Genomic DNA, 16,178 nt, shown 5'->3' on the forward strand with positions numbered 1-16,178 from the left:
ATCTTGAAGACTGGACTGAGTGATTGAACTAGGTACACATCAACCCTATAATCTGAACAGACTGTGATGGATCTCTGACTGGATACACAACAAACCCATATAATCTAAGGATGGATGGGACTGAACTGATACACATCAACCCTTATAATCTGAGAGACTGGATGATCTGTGAACTCGTGTCACACATCAACCCGTATAATCTGCAAAGGACTGATGGATCGTGAACTGATACACATCAACCCGCTATAATCTGAAAGGACTGGATCGGATCTGAATGTAACACATCAACCCCCATAATCTGAAAGGACGATGGCATCTGCTTAGTCTAGAGAACGTCTATCTGGATGTTAACATCGCAGCTGCTTTCAGAAGGGTGAGGTTAGACACAGAAATGCATCCAACTACCAGGTGGGCAGGGTTTTGTTCCAGCCCTGCTCTAAGCACAGCTGACTGTACTAATCCGCGCTCAGCAGACCTTGACACCTGGATCGCTGTTCACACAGCAGGGCTGGAACAAAAGCCTGCCTTAGAACATGTTTCGCGTTTCTTCCGGAGATAAACCCGCCCCCCCCCCCCCCCTCTTCTCCCCCAACTATTCGCGTCCCAATCTTACCCTCTAACCTCCTTCCGTCCCCAATCGTTACCCCCTCGCCCCCCCAATCTGTTACCTTCTCTCGTTCTGTTCCCACCCCCAAATCTGTACCTTCTCTCGTTCTGTCCCCCCCAATCTGTTAACCTTCCTCTCAGTTCTGTCCCCCCCCAATCTGTTACCTTCTCTCGTTCCGTCTCCCCACCCTAATCTGTTACCTTCTCTCGTTCTCGTCCCCCAAATCTGTTACCTTCTCTCGTCTGTTCCCCCTCCACATCTGACTTTACCTTCTTCTCCGTCTCCCCTCAATCTGTTACTTCTCTCGTTTGTCCCCCAATCTGTACCTTCTCTCGTGTCTGTCTCCCCCATCCCTACATCTGACTGTTACCTTCTCTCGTTCTGTCCCCCCCAATCCTACATCTGACTGTTACCTTCTCTCGTTCATGTCCCCCCAATCCCTACATCTGACTGTTACCTTCTCTTGTTCTGTCTCCCCCAGGACAAAACATTAGGTTTCACTCTCTCGTCCCCCTTCAACTTTCCTGTTGTCAATCTGGAGGACTCCTCATCTTCTCTCCCAATTCACCCTGCCGTCTCTCGTATAACCCTAATAATTCCCCCCCCCCCTCTCTCTGCAGGAGAGATGAGATGATATAATGACCTTTGACAGTCTGCCAACACTGTAGCTCTCCCAACTGTGTGAATGTATCCACAGTGGATATTATATGCTTTGCTACTGACTGAGAGAAAATATTTTGTTACAGGCAATCAAGGTGACAAGGTCATTGAAAGTTAACATGCCGGTGAGTTTTACACCTCTGTGTTCATGTATGGTTCGATAAAGTAGTCTTTAAAAACGTTCTCTCTTTGGCCCCAAGGTTAGCTTTTAATGACAGTGGCTTCGACTGTAAAGGAATAATCCACTCAAAAACTACCTGTAGGTATTTTCATTCATTAGTCCACTGTCGATATAGTCTCAAAAATGTGTCACGTGTCTGTCGGAGAACATTGAGGGATGGTTTGGTGTTGTTCAGAAGTATAGTTTTATTGCACTGTCTGTCGGAGAACATTGAGCTGCAAAAGTTATTTGTCACGCGCGCCGAATTACAACAGGTGAAATGCTACTTACAGGCCTCGAACCAATAGTGCAAAAAAGTATTGAGTGAACCAATAACTGCCTTGTTCAGGCACCAGAACGACAGAATTTTACCTGTTCAGCTCGGGGATTTGATCTAGCAACCTTTCGGTTTACTTGGTCCAACGCTCTAAACTAGCTACTACCGTAACTAGTCTACCTGGCCCCTCTAACCACTAGGTACTCCTCTACCAACTGCTCGTTCGCCTCCTAACCTAGCTTAGGCCTAACCCTAGGCACTTCCTCTAACCACTAGGTATCGTGCCCTTAACCGGTAGTGCCCCTCTAACACAGCTAGTGCGCCCTAACCTAGGCTCGGCGCCTCTAACACTAGGTACCTGCCTCCTCTTAACACAGGCTACCTGCCTCCTCTAACCCACTAGCACCTGCCGCCTCTAACCACTAGCTACCTGCTCCCCTCTAACCACTAGATTGCTACCTGCCTCCTAACCACAGCTTATGCGCCTCTACCTAGGCGCTCCTCTAACCACTAGGCTACGTGCCTCCTCTAACCACTAGGCTACCTGTGCCTCCTCTAAACCCACTAGGACGGCTGCCTCTAACACAGGCTACTGCTCCTCCCTAACCACTAGGCTACCTGCCGCCTCTAACCACTAGCTCCTTGCCCCTCCTCAACCACTAGGTCCTTGCTTCCCTAGCTCTGTCGCTTCTAACCAGCTAGTGTCTGCTCTACCAGCACTTCCTCTAACCACTAGGTACCGTCGCCTCTCACTGCGGAACTCCTCTAACCACTAGGTACGTCTGTCGCTCCTCTAACCACTAGGCTACCTGCCTCCTCTAACCACTAGGCTACCTGCCGTCCTCTAACCCACTACTGTCGCCTCTAACCTAGGTCTGTCGCCTCTAAACCACTAGCTACCTGCCGCCTCTAAACCACTTAGCTACGCTACCGCCTCTAACCACCATGCCTTAGCTGCCTTACACGCAGCTGCCTCCTACCTAAGGTACCTCCACCACTAGGCTACGCCTGTACGCTCTCTAACCACTAGTTATTGTCGCTACCTAACCCTGTGCTACTCCCTAACCAACTAGGCTTACCTGCGGCCCTCTAACCACTAGGCTATCCCTCTACACTCTCTCCTAACACTAGGCTACCTGCCCCTCTAACCAGCTAGCGCTACCTGCCGCCCTCTAACACTACTAGTCGCTCCCTGGTCGCGCCCTAAACCACTAGCACCTGCCTCGCCTCTAACCACTAGGCTACCTGCCTCCTCTAACCACTAAGGCTACCTGCCTCCTCTAAACCACTTAGGCTACGGTGCTCTACCGCTCCTGCCGCCTCTAACCACTAGTTAACCTGCCGCCTCTACCACTAGGCTACCTGCCGCCTCTACCACTAGGCTACCTTGCCGCCTCTAACCACTAGGCTACCTGCCTCCCGTCTAACCACTAGTCTAGCCTGCCGCCTCTAACACATAGGCTCCTGCCCCCTCTAAACCCTAGCTACCTGCCCTCTCTACACCACTAGCTACCTGCGCCTCTAACCACTAGGCCGCCTAACCACTAGCACTGCCCTCTAACACTAGGCCTACCTGCTGCCTTCTAACCACTACGCGCTACCTGCCGCCTCTAAACCACATAGCGGCCCCTTACCACTGCTACTGGCCTCTAACCACTAGGCTACCTGCCGCCCTAACTAGCTACCTGCTCTACCACTAGGTGCTCTCTAACCTGGCTACGCCCTCTAAACCACTAGGCCTACCTGCCTCCTCGTAACCACCTTAGGCTAGCTGCCTCCTCTAACCACTAGGCTGCCTGCCTCCTCTAACCACTAGGCTACCCTGCCGCCTCTAACCACTTAGCGCTAACCTGCCCGCGCCCAATATTAAGGAAGTCTGGCAGGCTTCTGCTCTCCTGGACGTATAATCTCATGATAACCTGATTTGGCCATAATATTACCAAGGAGAGTTTAACAAAACAAAAAAAAAATCATATCGAGTTGCTATTGACCACCAACAATCCGATCACTAAGACCACACTCAACGGGCCTGTATAGGGCCGTAAGCAAACCAGAAATTGCTCCTCCAGCAGGCGCGCTCCAGTGGCCGACTATTTTATTGTTGTTTTAGGGGTTGTCACTCTTATCCTCTCTTATACCCCAATTCTCAACCCCTTACTCTAGACCCTAACCTTAACCTTGAACCCCTAACCCTAAACCCTACCCTTAACCCTACCCTACCCTCCCCTTAACCCTACCCTAAAAGCCTACCCTTAACCCCTACCCTTTAAACCCTCCTGCCTAACCCCCCCCACCCTTAAAGCCTCCCCTTAAACCCCCTACCCTGCCTAAGCCCCCCCCTCCCTTAACCCCTAACCCACCCTAAACCTCCCCTTAACCGCCTACCCCCTAAACCCTCCCCTTAACCCCCCTTACCCCTCCCCTAAAGCCCCTCCCCTAACCCCTACCCCCCTTAAAGCCTCGCCCCAACCCCTCCCCCCCTTAACCCCTACCCTAAAAGCCTCCCCTTAACCCCTACCCTAAAGCCTCCCTATTTTCTTTGTTTTAACCCCTACCCTAAGAGCCTCCCTTAACCCCTACCCTTAAACCCTTCCCGTATTGTAACCCTACCCCCTAAAGCCTCCCTTAACCCCCACCCTAAAGCCTCCCCTTAACCCCTACCCTAAGCCTCCCCGTCCCCCTTAACCCCTACCCTAAAGCCTCCCCTTACCCCTACCCTAAACCCTACATTAACCCCTACCCAACCTCCTTACCCCGACCCTTTAAACCCTCCCCTTAACCCCTACCCTAAAGCCTCCCCTTACCCCCACCCTAAAGCCTCCCTTAACCCCTACCCTTAAAGCCTCCCCTTAAACCCCTACCTAAACCCTACCCTTAACCCCGTCCCTAAGCCTCCCTAACCCCTACCCTAAAAGCCTCCCCTTGAACCCCTACCGAAACCCTCCCCCTTAACCCTACCTAAAGCCTAACTGTCACGAGAATTATGTTTCATGGAGTCAATCTGTTTGTATACATGGAGTCAATCTGTTTGTATACATGGAGTCAATCTGTTTGTATTTTTGTCAAGGTAGAGGTCACACAACACAAATACAATTTGCAACCATTGTGGTAGGATACACAGCAGAGCCCTACCTGTATATGGAGATGTTGTCTAGTAGCTGGTTGGTTAGACTGTCGTACAGCATTAAACCCTGAGGAGAAACCTTTAGAGACGTCTTCTGAGGCTTCTGGCCTCCCGCTTTGGCCTGGAGGGGGTCGAGTTGATGACAGAGAACATAGATTCATTACAAATACATTATTCCTAATGGTTTGATCTGGATCGATAAGAGATAATATAACAACAATAATGAGAGATGAAGATCATGTATGACAATTTTCAAATAATATCACAAATAATATCATCGTTATCATCATCAGAGCAATGCTTACTAATAGATCTAMGATAAAATATGACAACAAAATAATGATACCAATAAGGGTGAGATAATTGACAATTGTTTTCTAAAGAGCAGGCCACGTTATTCAGTCATCTTGAAGTATTTCAACAACAACAAAAAATAAATGCTGTTCTTGAGAGCAGAAGCAATGAAGAGCCACTCAAAAAATGTGATCGCAATCTAAACCCAAGTGCTTAGGAACTTCCTGTGCTTTGAACTTCCAGTCTCTCCTATTTCCTGTATGACATCACAGCTCACCGTGGCAACAATCCTCTTGACCGCAGCTGCTGATAGTTCCTCTCCTTTGGGCTGATCCACCAGGGTCATGCCTAGGTGACGGAGGTTAAAGGTCATGCCATCTACAACAGTCTCTGTCATGTCTGTCCAGTTCTCAGGAAGTTCTGAAGGAGAGAGAGGGATGCAGGGAGGGAGAAAGAGAGAGGTAGGGAGAAGAGAGAGAGAGAGAGAGAGAGAGAGAAGAGAGAGGTAGGTAGGGAGAAAGAGAGAGAGAGAGAGAGGTAGGAGAAAGAGAGAGAGGTAGGGAGAAAGAGAGAGAGAAAGAGAGAGATAGGGAGAAGGAGAGAGAAGGGAGAAAGAGAGAGAGAGGTAGAGAAGAGAGAGAGGTAGGGAGAAAGAGGTGGGGAGGGAGAAAGAGAGAGAGGGGATAGGGAGGAGAGAGAGAGAGAGAGAGAGAGAGAGGAGAGAGGGATCAGGGAGGGAAGAAAGAGAGAGAAGAGAGAAAGGGAGAAGGTAGGGAGGGGGGAGAAAGAGAGGTAGGGAGGGAGAAAGAGAGAGTTTGGGAGGGAGAGAGAGAGTTTGGGAGGGAGAAAGAGAGACAGAGGTAGAGAGGGAGAACGAGAGAGAGAGTTTGGGAGGGAGAAAGAGAGAGAGGTAGGTAGGGAGGGAGAAAGAGAGAGAGGTAGGTAGGGAGGGAGAAAGAGAGAGAGGTAGGTAGGGAGGGAAGGAGTTCAGAGGTTATAAGAGTGTAAGGAATAAGGGGTCAAACAGAGATAAAACTCTATGGGGTCAAGATTATATGTATCCGTCCAGTCCCCAAGCAGCTAGGTGGGTCAATGTTCAGAGATCATTTTCAATCATGTTTGAGAACAGGGTCAATATTATGTATAAGATCGATACAGGTGGCTGTATGTCTGCTTCTAAAATAGTGTTTTCTGTTGCGTCAGTGTTGGTCTGTCATGAATTTGTGGAGTAAAAGGTAAATAAGCTGCTCTCCATCTGAAATGGTTTTAAAAACCCTGTCTACGGTCAGGCTGGAAGAAAATAACTGCATGCAAAAGTATACCGAACAAAAATATAAAAATGCAACAATTTCAACAATTTTACTGAGTTACAGTTCATATATATATATAGTAATATATATATATATATATATATATAGTAAAACAGTCAATTTAAATGAATTCATTAGGCCCTAATCTATGAATTTCACGAGTGGGCATGGGTGCAGCCATGGGTGGACCTGGGAGGGCATAGGCCCACCCACTTGGGATCCAGGCCCTCGCAGTGGGGAGCCAGGCCCAGCCAATCAGAGTTTTTCCCCACAAATGGGCTTTATTTCAGATAGAAATACTCCTCAGTTTCATCAGCTGTTCGGGTGGCTGGTCTCAGACGATCCCGCAGGTGAAGAAGCCAGATGTGGAGATCCTGGTCTGTGGTTATGAGGCCGGTTGGACATACAGCCAAATTCTCTAAAACAACATTGGAGGTGGCTTATGGTAGAGAAATGAACATTAAATTCTCTGGCAACAGCTCTGGTRGACATTTCTGCAGTCAGCATGCCAATTGCACTCTCCCTGTGGCATTGTGTCTTGTGACAAAACTGCACATTTTAGAGTGGCCTTTTATTGTCCCCAGCACAAGGTGCACCTATGTAATGGTCATGCTGTTTATTCAGCTTCTTGATATGCCACMCCTGTCAGGTGGATTATCTTGGCAAAGGAGAAAGGCTCACTAACAGGGATGTAAACACATTTGTTTCTGGGATATTTTATTTATTTCAGCTCATGAAACAACATCCGTTTAAATTATATTTTGGTTCAGTATAAATATTTTCAGTCAGAACTAACCTATGTCTGTCCTGTATTTAGTAAAAAATTATTTCACCTTTAATTAGGCAAGTCAGTTAAAACAAATTCTTATTTACAATGACGGCCTACCGGGGAACAGTGGGTTAACTGCCTTGTTCAGCGGCAGAATGACAGATTTTTACCTTGTCCGCTCTGGGATTCGATCTAGCAACATTTCGGTTACTGGCCCAACGCTACCTGCTGCCCCAAAAAGTTTTTGTAAAAGGGAAAAACATTGAGGGGGAGAAAGCAGGATAATAAAAACATCTTGTACACTTGAACCTTGACATGCAATGATAAGAGAAGTTTATCTTTCCAGAGTTCCCATCATTTTGTTTATTCTTTTTAGCCTGGGGTAAGTTATCCATAGTCACAGATCTAGGACCAGCTACCCTCTATGAAACTTTTGCCTGACGACTTCTAGCCTACTGCTCTATCGATCGCTAGCTACACATTCATCATGGAGAAAAAAAACGTTAGTGAGCGTGGCAATTGGCCAGAGCGATTGTGGATGGGTAGCCGGGCAAATTAAAACCTTAACTGTAAAACTGAAGGCGCAAACCTGACCTCGTGTCGAGGTAACTTCATTCTTCTTCCATGTTTTATTGAAGGAGAAAGAGCTAAAACCAAACAGGGGTACAGTGAGTCATATTAACTCTAGAAGGCCATCGTCTCATTCCTCATCGTTCCTGTGTGTCTGAAGAGGGGAGCATTTAGGTGGCTAAGCAGACCCATAAGCCCCTGCTGCCCCCTCATGAGGAGTTCTGGTTTTCTGTGGCCCCCAACCCCATCAAAATTACCAATACCGGTCTACATAAAGTCTATGTAATCTAGGGACATTGGATTAGGGGCTGATTTCTGACTGGGCTAACCGTCCAATGAAAACAGTGCTTCTTAGAAAACCTGAGGGGATTCAAGTTCACGTGAGGTTTCTGAGTGGAAGTTGGAACTGTAGATCAGATCACAGGGACCCAAAGATAAGCAGGGCTGTCGACCGCTCTGTCCCAATGCAGACCAAAAAGTAAACAAACATTGCCACAATAACAGGAAACCGCACCGCATCAGAGCCCCTCGATCAACACAAACCAGCCTATCAGAATCCAGGGATTTCAAGGTGGATATGAATGACTGAACAAACAACAATAGTGAATTCTCAGAACTCTGTCGACGACATCCTATACAGTACCTATAGGAAATATAAAATACAGAGGTAAACACATACTATACTAATGACAGTATTATTAAATTCACAGCACACGGACCAAGAARRCCGTTTTCTAATGTTGAATTGTACCTTACACGGTGAAAAATCTGGTGTTTTTAGATAATTATATTAGATCAAATCCATACAGGAACTATTCTCTTAGCAGGCAAACTAAACTCATACATTTAAAAAAGATGGACAGACGTAAGAATAAAAAAAGGCAAATTCAAGAAAAAAAATATTATTCCTARCTACAAAATACTWTATTTYCCCCCTCAAAWGTAAGAAAATATAATCAAGAATTGACTACGTTTAAAAAAAAAAATGGTCTAAACATTTTACTGGGTTCAAAACGCCATGACAGTGATRTCAGATCATTTCCCGGCATCCTTCTTAATTACACCATCAGAAAATACACTTAGCGACAGAATATGGAGAATGAACAGAGTGCATCTGCAAGACTTGACATTTATTACATACATAAATGGAGAGAGAGAAAAAAATCGAATCCTTTACAATTACAAATGTAGACAGAGAAAAGTCATCCCCTGATATCATTTGAGATGCTTTTAAAGGTGTATATTAGGGGAATAAATCTCAAACTATCCAAAAGTTTTATCTGAGTTACAAATTCAAATGAAAGAAAATCACAATTTTAGAAAAAGCCCATAAAAAAAATCTTTACAAGGTAAAGAAAATACTATTTAAWTTTTTTTTTAAACAGGAATAAGATATTTTACTTTTGAAGAGAGCCATCAACTACAGGTTGAACTCAAATAAAGCACACWATTTAATGGCAAACAAACCTGGTAAATATCTCACGGCCCTCACAAAACAAATACACTCCAAACCAGTTAGAATTTTAATTAACAAAATGTGTTAATTAGAAAACGCGATTAAATGACAATTTCCAAAAGCTATTAAAATCTATAGAAATATGAATTAAAAAGTTGGACTGATCCTACAGCCTTCTTAGACTCAACAACAGAAGCAATTATCAGCAGACAAAAAATAAAATCACTAAAAACGAGAGATCACCCAAGAATAAAAATGTAAATACAGTTTTAAAGCACCAGGAACGGACAGCTTTCCCATGGAATTCTATTTAACATTTTGTTACAAAGTAGTGCCCTTGTTTACACAAATGACATCACAACAGGAGTGTGCAAAGCTGTCATCAAGGCAAAGGTTGGCTACTTTGAAGAATCTAAAATATATTTAGATTTGTTTAATAATTTTTTTKGGTTACTACATGATTCCATATGTGTTATTTCATAGTTTTGATGTCTTCACTATTATTCTACAATGTAGAAAATACATTTTTATATTTATTCTCAGTACTACCAATTACCCCACCGAAGACATTCCTTAAAAAAGTACACCAGGTCATACCAGACTTTATATGAGCAGATATGTAAAACATTTTTTATTCTCTTCCTAAGTCTGAGGCTGGGTTTAACCTTCCAGGCTTGGAATTGAATCAACTAAATGTACTAAAGAGGAACAATGGGTTCATATTGAAGATGAACGTGCTCAACCCCAGAATCTTTTTACGTGTCTTTTGTCTACGGATAAAACTAAGACATGAACAACTTCATAGTTTAAGAACACGATAACCATATGGAACAAGATGTTGTTTACGTATTCTACAAGAACCAGTATCACTTCCTAAAAAAACACAACTGGAACAATCCTTGCACAACTTTTTCAGAATTCACTGATAAATTGGTCCACAAGGAAAACTAAAAGGCATAGAAACCGTAAATGACTTGGTAACAGGTCATACATTTATTTCCAGGAAATGATTCAAAGCAATTTTGGATTGACCAACGTAGATATTTTCAAAAACACTTGCAATTTAAAAAGTTACATAAAGACATTTTGATTAGAAATATTTTAGACAGAGCAACCTTGAGGGAATCTTATTCGAGTCGGAACAGGATGTTCATACAATAGGGAAGATATACAAAACCTTGCAGAGAGCCTATCCAACTGACAATGTCTTAGAAAAAAAAGATTAACTACTGGAACCAAGACTTCCAAAAGAAACTGACGTTGACACAAGATGGAGGGAAAGTTGGAGCAGAACTAACTAAATTACAGTAGTAAAAGTAAAATGTACACTTAATCCAGAATAAACTAATTTAAAGAATTTATTATTACACAAGGGACAAAATTCACAAATTCTACAGCACAACGGCAGAGTCATGTCTTACGTTTAAACTAACAATGACTCAATAATCCACACCTTCTGTGATGTCATAAAGTTATGGATGTGTTAGAACGTTGGCTGTAGGAAGTATTACAATTTAAATGTACTTTTAATCCATCTGTCTGCCTATTTCAAGACATGGCATATGAGGGTACAGCACGATACCCGACGGGTAGGACGTTCTCTTGTCAATCATCTTGAAAAAACAATGTAAACTTTGTTTAAACTGTGGATTGGTTGATTTCCAGTTTATCGTTAAAACACAACGGAAAGGTCAAATGCTTTATTCCCTAAATGTTAAAAATTCAGTGGGCGCAGGAGAGAAACAAAATGGTGCAGTTTGAGGCCATGTGGCGGAGGGTGATGCAGGAGCTGGAGATGGGGGTGTGAGCAGCTGGGCAGGGGTGATGTTGTGGATGTTTGTGTGCATCTGTATGTTGTCGTTTGTATGTGGATGTTTTGTATGGTTTAATTTTTTTTTTTTTAATGAAGTCAACCCATACTATAGGAATGGGGGTTATAACAAAATTGATTTCACATAACTAGGTACACAGCACATTCGGAAAGTATTCAGCCATTTGTTAACATTACAGCCTTATTCTAAAATGGATTCAATTGTTTGTTTTCCTCATCAATCTACACACAATACCCCATAATGACAAACCAAACACAGGTTTAGAAATATTTGCAAAGAAAAAAAATGAAAAAAAACTGAAATATCACTTTTAAATAAGTATTCAGACCCTTTACTCAGTACTTTGTTTAAACACCTTTGCCAGGGTTTACAGCCTCAAGTCTTCTTGGGTATGACGCTACAAGCTTGGCACACCTGTATTTGGGGAGTTTCTCCCATTCTTCTCTGTAGATTCTCTCAAGCTCTGTCAGGTTGGATGGGGAGCGTCGCTGCACAGCTATTTTCAGGTCTCTCCAGAGATGTTTGATCAGGTTCAAGTCCGGGCTCTGGCTGGGCCACTCAAGGACATTCAGAGACTTGTCCTGAAGCCACTCATGCGTTGTCTTGGCTGTGTGCTTAGGGTCGTTGTCCTGAGCGCTCTGGAGCAGGTTTTCATCAAGCATCTCTCTGTACTTTGCTCCATTAATCTTTATCTCGATACTGACTAGTCTCCCAGTCCCTGCCACCACCATGCTTCACTGTAGGGAAGGTGCCAGATTTCCTCCAGATTTGACAGTTGGCATTCAGGCCAAAGAGTTCAATATTGGTTTCATCAGACCAGAGAATCTTGTTTCTCATGATCTGGGTCCTTTAGGTGCCTTCTGGTAAACTCCAAGTGGGCTGTCATGTGCCTTTTACTGAGGAGTGGCTTCCGTCTGGCCACTCTACCATAAAGGCCTGATTGGTGGAGTACTGCAGAGATAGTTGTCCTTCTGGAAGGTTCTCTCATCTCCACAGAGGAGCTCTAGAGCTCTGTCAGAGTGACCATCAGGTTCTTGGTCACCTCACTGACCAAGTCCCTTCTCCCCGATTGCTCAGTTTGTCCGGGCRGCCAKCTCTAGGAAGAGTCTTRRTGGKTCCAAACTTCTTMCATTWAAGAATGATGGAGGCCACTGTGTTYTTRGGGACCTTCAWWKCTGCAGACATTTTTTGGTACCCTTCCCCAGATCYGTGCCTCGACAMAATCCTGTCTCGGAGTTCTACGGACAATTCCTTCGACCTAATGGCTTGGTTTTTGCTTTGACATGCACTGTCAACTGTGGGACCTTTATATAAACAGGTGAAAAAGTYKAAGGGTCTGAATACTTTACAAATGCACTGTACATACCATAGGAGTGACTGAACAAATATGATTGAACTATATGAACAAATGAGATCCTATTAAAGGACTCATTAGTATTCTAGTTCAATGGTATGTACTATTGGAATAACCAGAGCCTTGTAGTACTGTGTATTAAATAAGAGGTTATGGGAAACGAGGACAAACAATACCAACACTGATCTGTAGTGATGTGGCGTCAAATGGAGTAATATTGCCCAATGGTCCATACACCAGAGAATGTGGAAGAATCTGCCCAAGTGGCTTTACCTCAGCCCATGTCTAAAAACCCTCTCTAACCCAAAAGCCATCTGTTTTGACATGGGACAGGAGGCGAGGGATGGCGAGGTGTGTTGTATAACGTCGCCCTGGGCGTTGCAGAGGAAAAGAAAATCAACATGACCTACCCCCCTACCATACATCACAGTTAAATCAACATGATCTACCTCTCTACCATACATCACAGTTAAATCAACATGACCTACCTCTCTACCCCCTCTACAACATCACAGTTAAATCAACATGATCTACCTCTCTACCCATACATCACGGTTAAATCAACATGACTCTACCTCTCTACCATACATCACAGTTAAATCAACATGACCTACCCCTCTACCATACTTCACAGTTAAATCAACATGACTCTACCTCTCTACCATACATCACAGTTAAATCAACATGACCTACCCCTCTACCATACATCACAGTTAAATCAACATGATCTACCTCTCTACCATACATCACAGTTAAATCAACATGATCTACCTCTCTACCATACATCACAGTTAAATCAACATGACCTCCCCTCTACCTCTCTTACCATAATCCACAGTTAAATCAACATGATCTACCTCTCTACCATTACATCACAGTTAAATCAACATGATCTACCCCTCTACCATACATCACAGTTAAATCAACATGATCTACCTCTCTACCATACATCACAGTTAAATCAACATGACCTTCCCCTCTACCCTGTAGCTATGGTGACTACCTCCTAAGTAAAAAAGGTTAAAAAAAATTAAATACATCCTAATTTGTGCTAATGAACTTGAACAGACTGAATACATGACTTTGTGAGTTGTTTATATAAAACATCAAGAAGTGGGCCTATAATGCATGTGTGTTAACCTTGGAAGAAGCAGCAGCAGTTCCCCAATGTGAACCCGGCCATGCTGCGGAAGAGGCAAAACGAGAGGGAAAACTAGGCCCAAAATCTGCCTGCTCTAGCAGGTGGAGTTCTCTCTTATGCGCTCACGTCAATGAGACTGTTGGATTTGGGTCAACAACAAAAATGTAATGGCTTATTTGCTGAGGTTTATTTGATTGAATAGAAGTTCCGTAATGCTTAGGCAGTTACCGAGTGTAGTGATATAATTAGGTCACGTGACAACCCGGACTCTTTCTATCAGAACTGGGCCTGTTGTTCACACGAGTATCTGCCCTCACATTGGCTAGATATATGTTTTTATTTGACCACGGAAGATATACTGAGACCTTGGGCTCGTTTCCCAAAATGTGCCTTGCACAATAAAAAACACAAAATACACACATTTTACAAAAAAATATACTGTATATACACACGCATTAAAATACAAAAACACAGTCATGGGAAGCACAAGTAAAACATCACAAATCACCCAAAAAAACTGTTACATTCCTCCACAAATAAGCCCTCAATCAATACTCTAAACCGCTCAAAACATTAAGATAAAATATATTTTGAATTTTGTTACAGCATTACGTTGGTTTAATACTAAAAGGAGATGTACCTAGTTCGGTGAAGAACCTAGGAACCTTACGAGTTAAGCCCTCCTGTGAACTGGTTTAGGCAACTCAGGTGTCTATACTTCAACAGCAAAGATAGATCAGACAGAAGTTTATGAAGTAGGGCCTTGTAAACAGATAGGAAGTAATGTAGAGATCTACGGCCCTTTAGCGAAGTCCAGCCAACCTTTTGATACAGGATGCAGTGATGAGTATTAAAACTGTCATCTGTAAACAAAACAAAAAAAGGGCACTATGGTAGATGGATCCAAAGGTTTAAGAGTAGTAGCAGCTGCACTTTGATGAAATTATTTCACCATAATCAAGGACTGATAAGGTGACTGAATAATCTGCTTCCTACTGCTTAGAAAAAGACTGTTTCTGTAGAAAAAGACAACTTCAAATCTTAGCTTCTCAACCAGCTCATCTACAGTATGTTTTTGAAACGTCAAATCCATATCAAACCAAATGCCTAGGTATTTATATGTGGGAACCAGTGGCGACTTGTCATTCAAGGAAGATATCTTTTTTCTTTTATTGAGTAAAGCAGCTCCAAAATGCAGGTGTTTCAGCCTAGCAAACTGTTTTCTGTGGTGGTGGGGCAGCCTGCGGAAAACACGGAGCATAGGGGTTGGTAATGTTCTCTAGTTGCGCCGTGATTGGCTCAGTGGTCTGTCACTCATGGTGTCCGGTGTGAATTTAAGTGTATTTTTTTCGGTCCCGTCTCTCTCCTGTCTCTCTCCTGTTATAATCTCCACCCGGCACAGCCAGAAGAGGACTGGCCACCCTTCATAGCCTGGTTCCTCTCTAGGTTTCTTCCTAGGTTTTGGCCTTTCTATGGAGTTTTTCCTAGCCACCCTGCTTCTACACCTGCATTGCTTGCTGTTTGGGGTTTTAGGCTGGGTTTCTGTACAGCACTTTGATATATCAGCTGATGTAAGCTTTATAAATACATTTGATTGATACTAAGTCACCACCAAATCTACAGGGAGAGCTTGAAAAGTCAAGCTTCTTGGGTGCTGCCATAGAGTTACATTAGAAGTGCCCATCCAAGAAGGCTCAAGGTCATTGGCCACAGGACAAATCACGTTATATCTACAGTAGCTTTGATTGGACTGATCATGTCACCATCTTACTTTCAGAATCTTAGCTAGCAGTCATCATCATGAATCAAGTCGACAATCTACTGGCGAACCCTTTTTAATCCTTGTCATACGAAGAGAAATTATAGATGAGCACCGATATGTTTCATCGACCATTGGACATAAACATTACACAACAAGTTGGAATTCGTAAATTTAACAATGAGTGGTTTGGGGGGGGGGGGAAATCAGTGGCTAACTGCAAGCATTGCAAAGCATCACTAGCCTGCTATTCAGGACTGTGTGTGTTGTCCAAGTCTGGGTTTAAGGGTTTCTTTTCCAAGTTTAAAAGGATAAACAATCAACATTGGCCATGCTGTCAATCCAGCATGACTTCTGCCGCGCTCAAAACAACTGGAAACTCTGAAATCTTACTTTATTTATCCTACGGTTCTGACTTGGTGTACAGGGAGAATACTGTAAGAACGGTCCAWGTTCTGAATTCTGTCGCTGTACATTTCAAAAGTGCTGGACAAATAGTTATTTTGACTACGTCCGTCCTWGCTCGGTCATTAATGTCTTGATCGAAATGATGGATTTCCTCTTAGCCGCTCATTGTCCCCTTATGCCATAGTTTGTACATCCAGGGATGCAAATTGGTGAGGGCCCAAAAAGGTRACACTTTTATTTGCACTGAAACATGCAAAAATAATCCCTGCTAGGGGGAAATGCAGGTTAACTAATTAAAACAAAGAATATGATCTACATGATCAGTCTCTGTGTGTAAAATAAAAAGTGGTTTAACGTGAACCTAACTCAGATTTAAAAAAAATAAAGAAAGCAATCCAACGTTATTTGTTGCCTAGACTTTATTGCAAATTACATTCAAGCCTTGAGAAAAAACACA

General features: G+C 43.5%; 1 protein-coding gene across 1 annotated transcript in view; it reads right to left on the minus strand.

Moving 5' to 3' along the window:
* Nucleotides 1-4,813: 4,813 nt before the first annotated feature.
* LOC112073307 (low density lipoprotein receptor adapter protein 1-A) overlaps nt 4,814-16,178 on the minus strand; it is an 18,412-nt gene continuing 7,047 nt past the window's right edge. Inside the window, exons 2-3 of the mRNA XM_024140626.2 lie at nt 5,400-5,542; nt 4,814-4,949 (exon numbers count right to left, since the gene is read on the minus strand). Of these exons, the coding sequence (XP_023996394.2) occupies nt 4,833-4,949; nt 5,400-5,542 (260 nt within the window). The 3' untranslated portion in view covers nt 4,814-4,832. The remainder of the gene's footprint in view (nt 4,950-5,399; nt 5,543-16,178) is intronic.

This window comes from Salvelinus sp. IW2-2015, unplaced genomic scaffold, assembly GCF_002910315.2.
Source record: "Salvelinus sp. IW2-2015 unplaced genomic scaffold, ASM291031v2 Un_scaffold2221, whole genome shotgun sequence".
Classification (NCBI taxonomy): Eukaryota; Metazoa; Chordata; class Actinopteri; order Salmoniformes; family Salmonidae; genus Salvelinus; species Salvelinus sp. IW2-2015.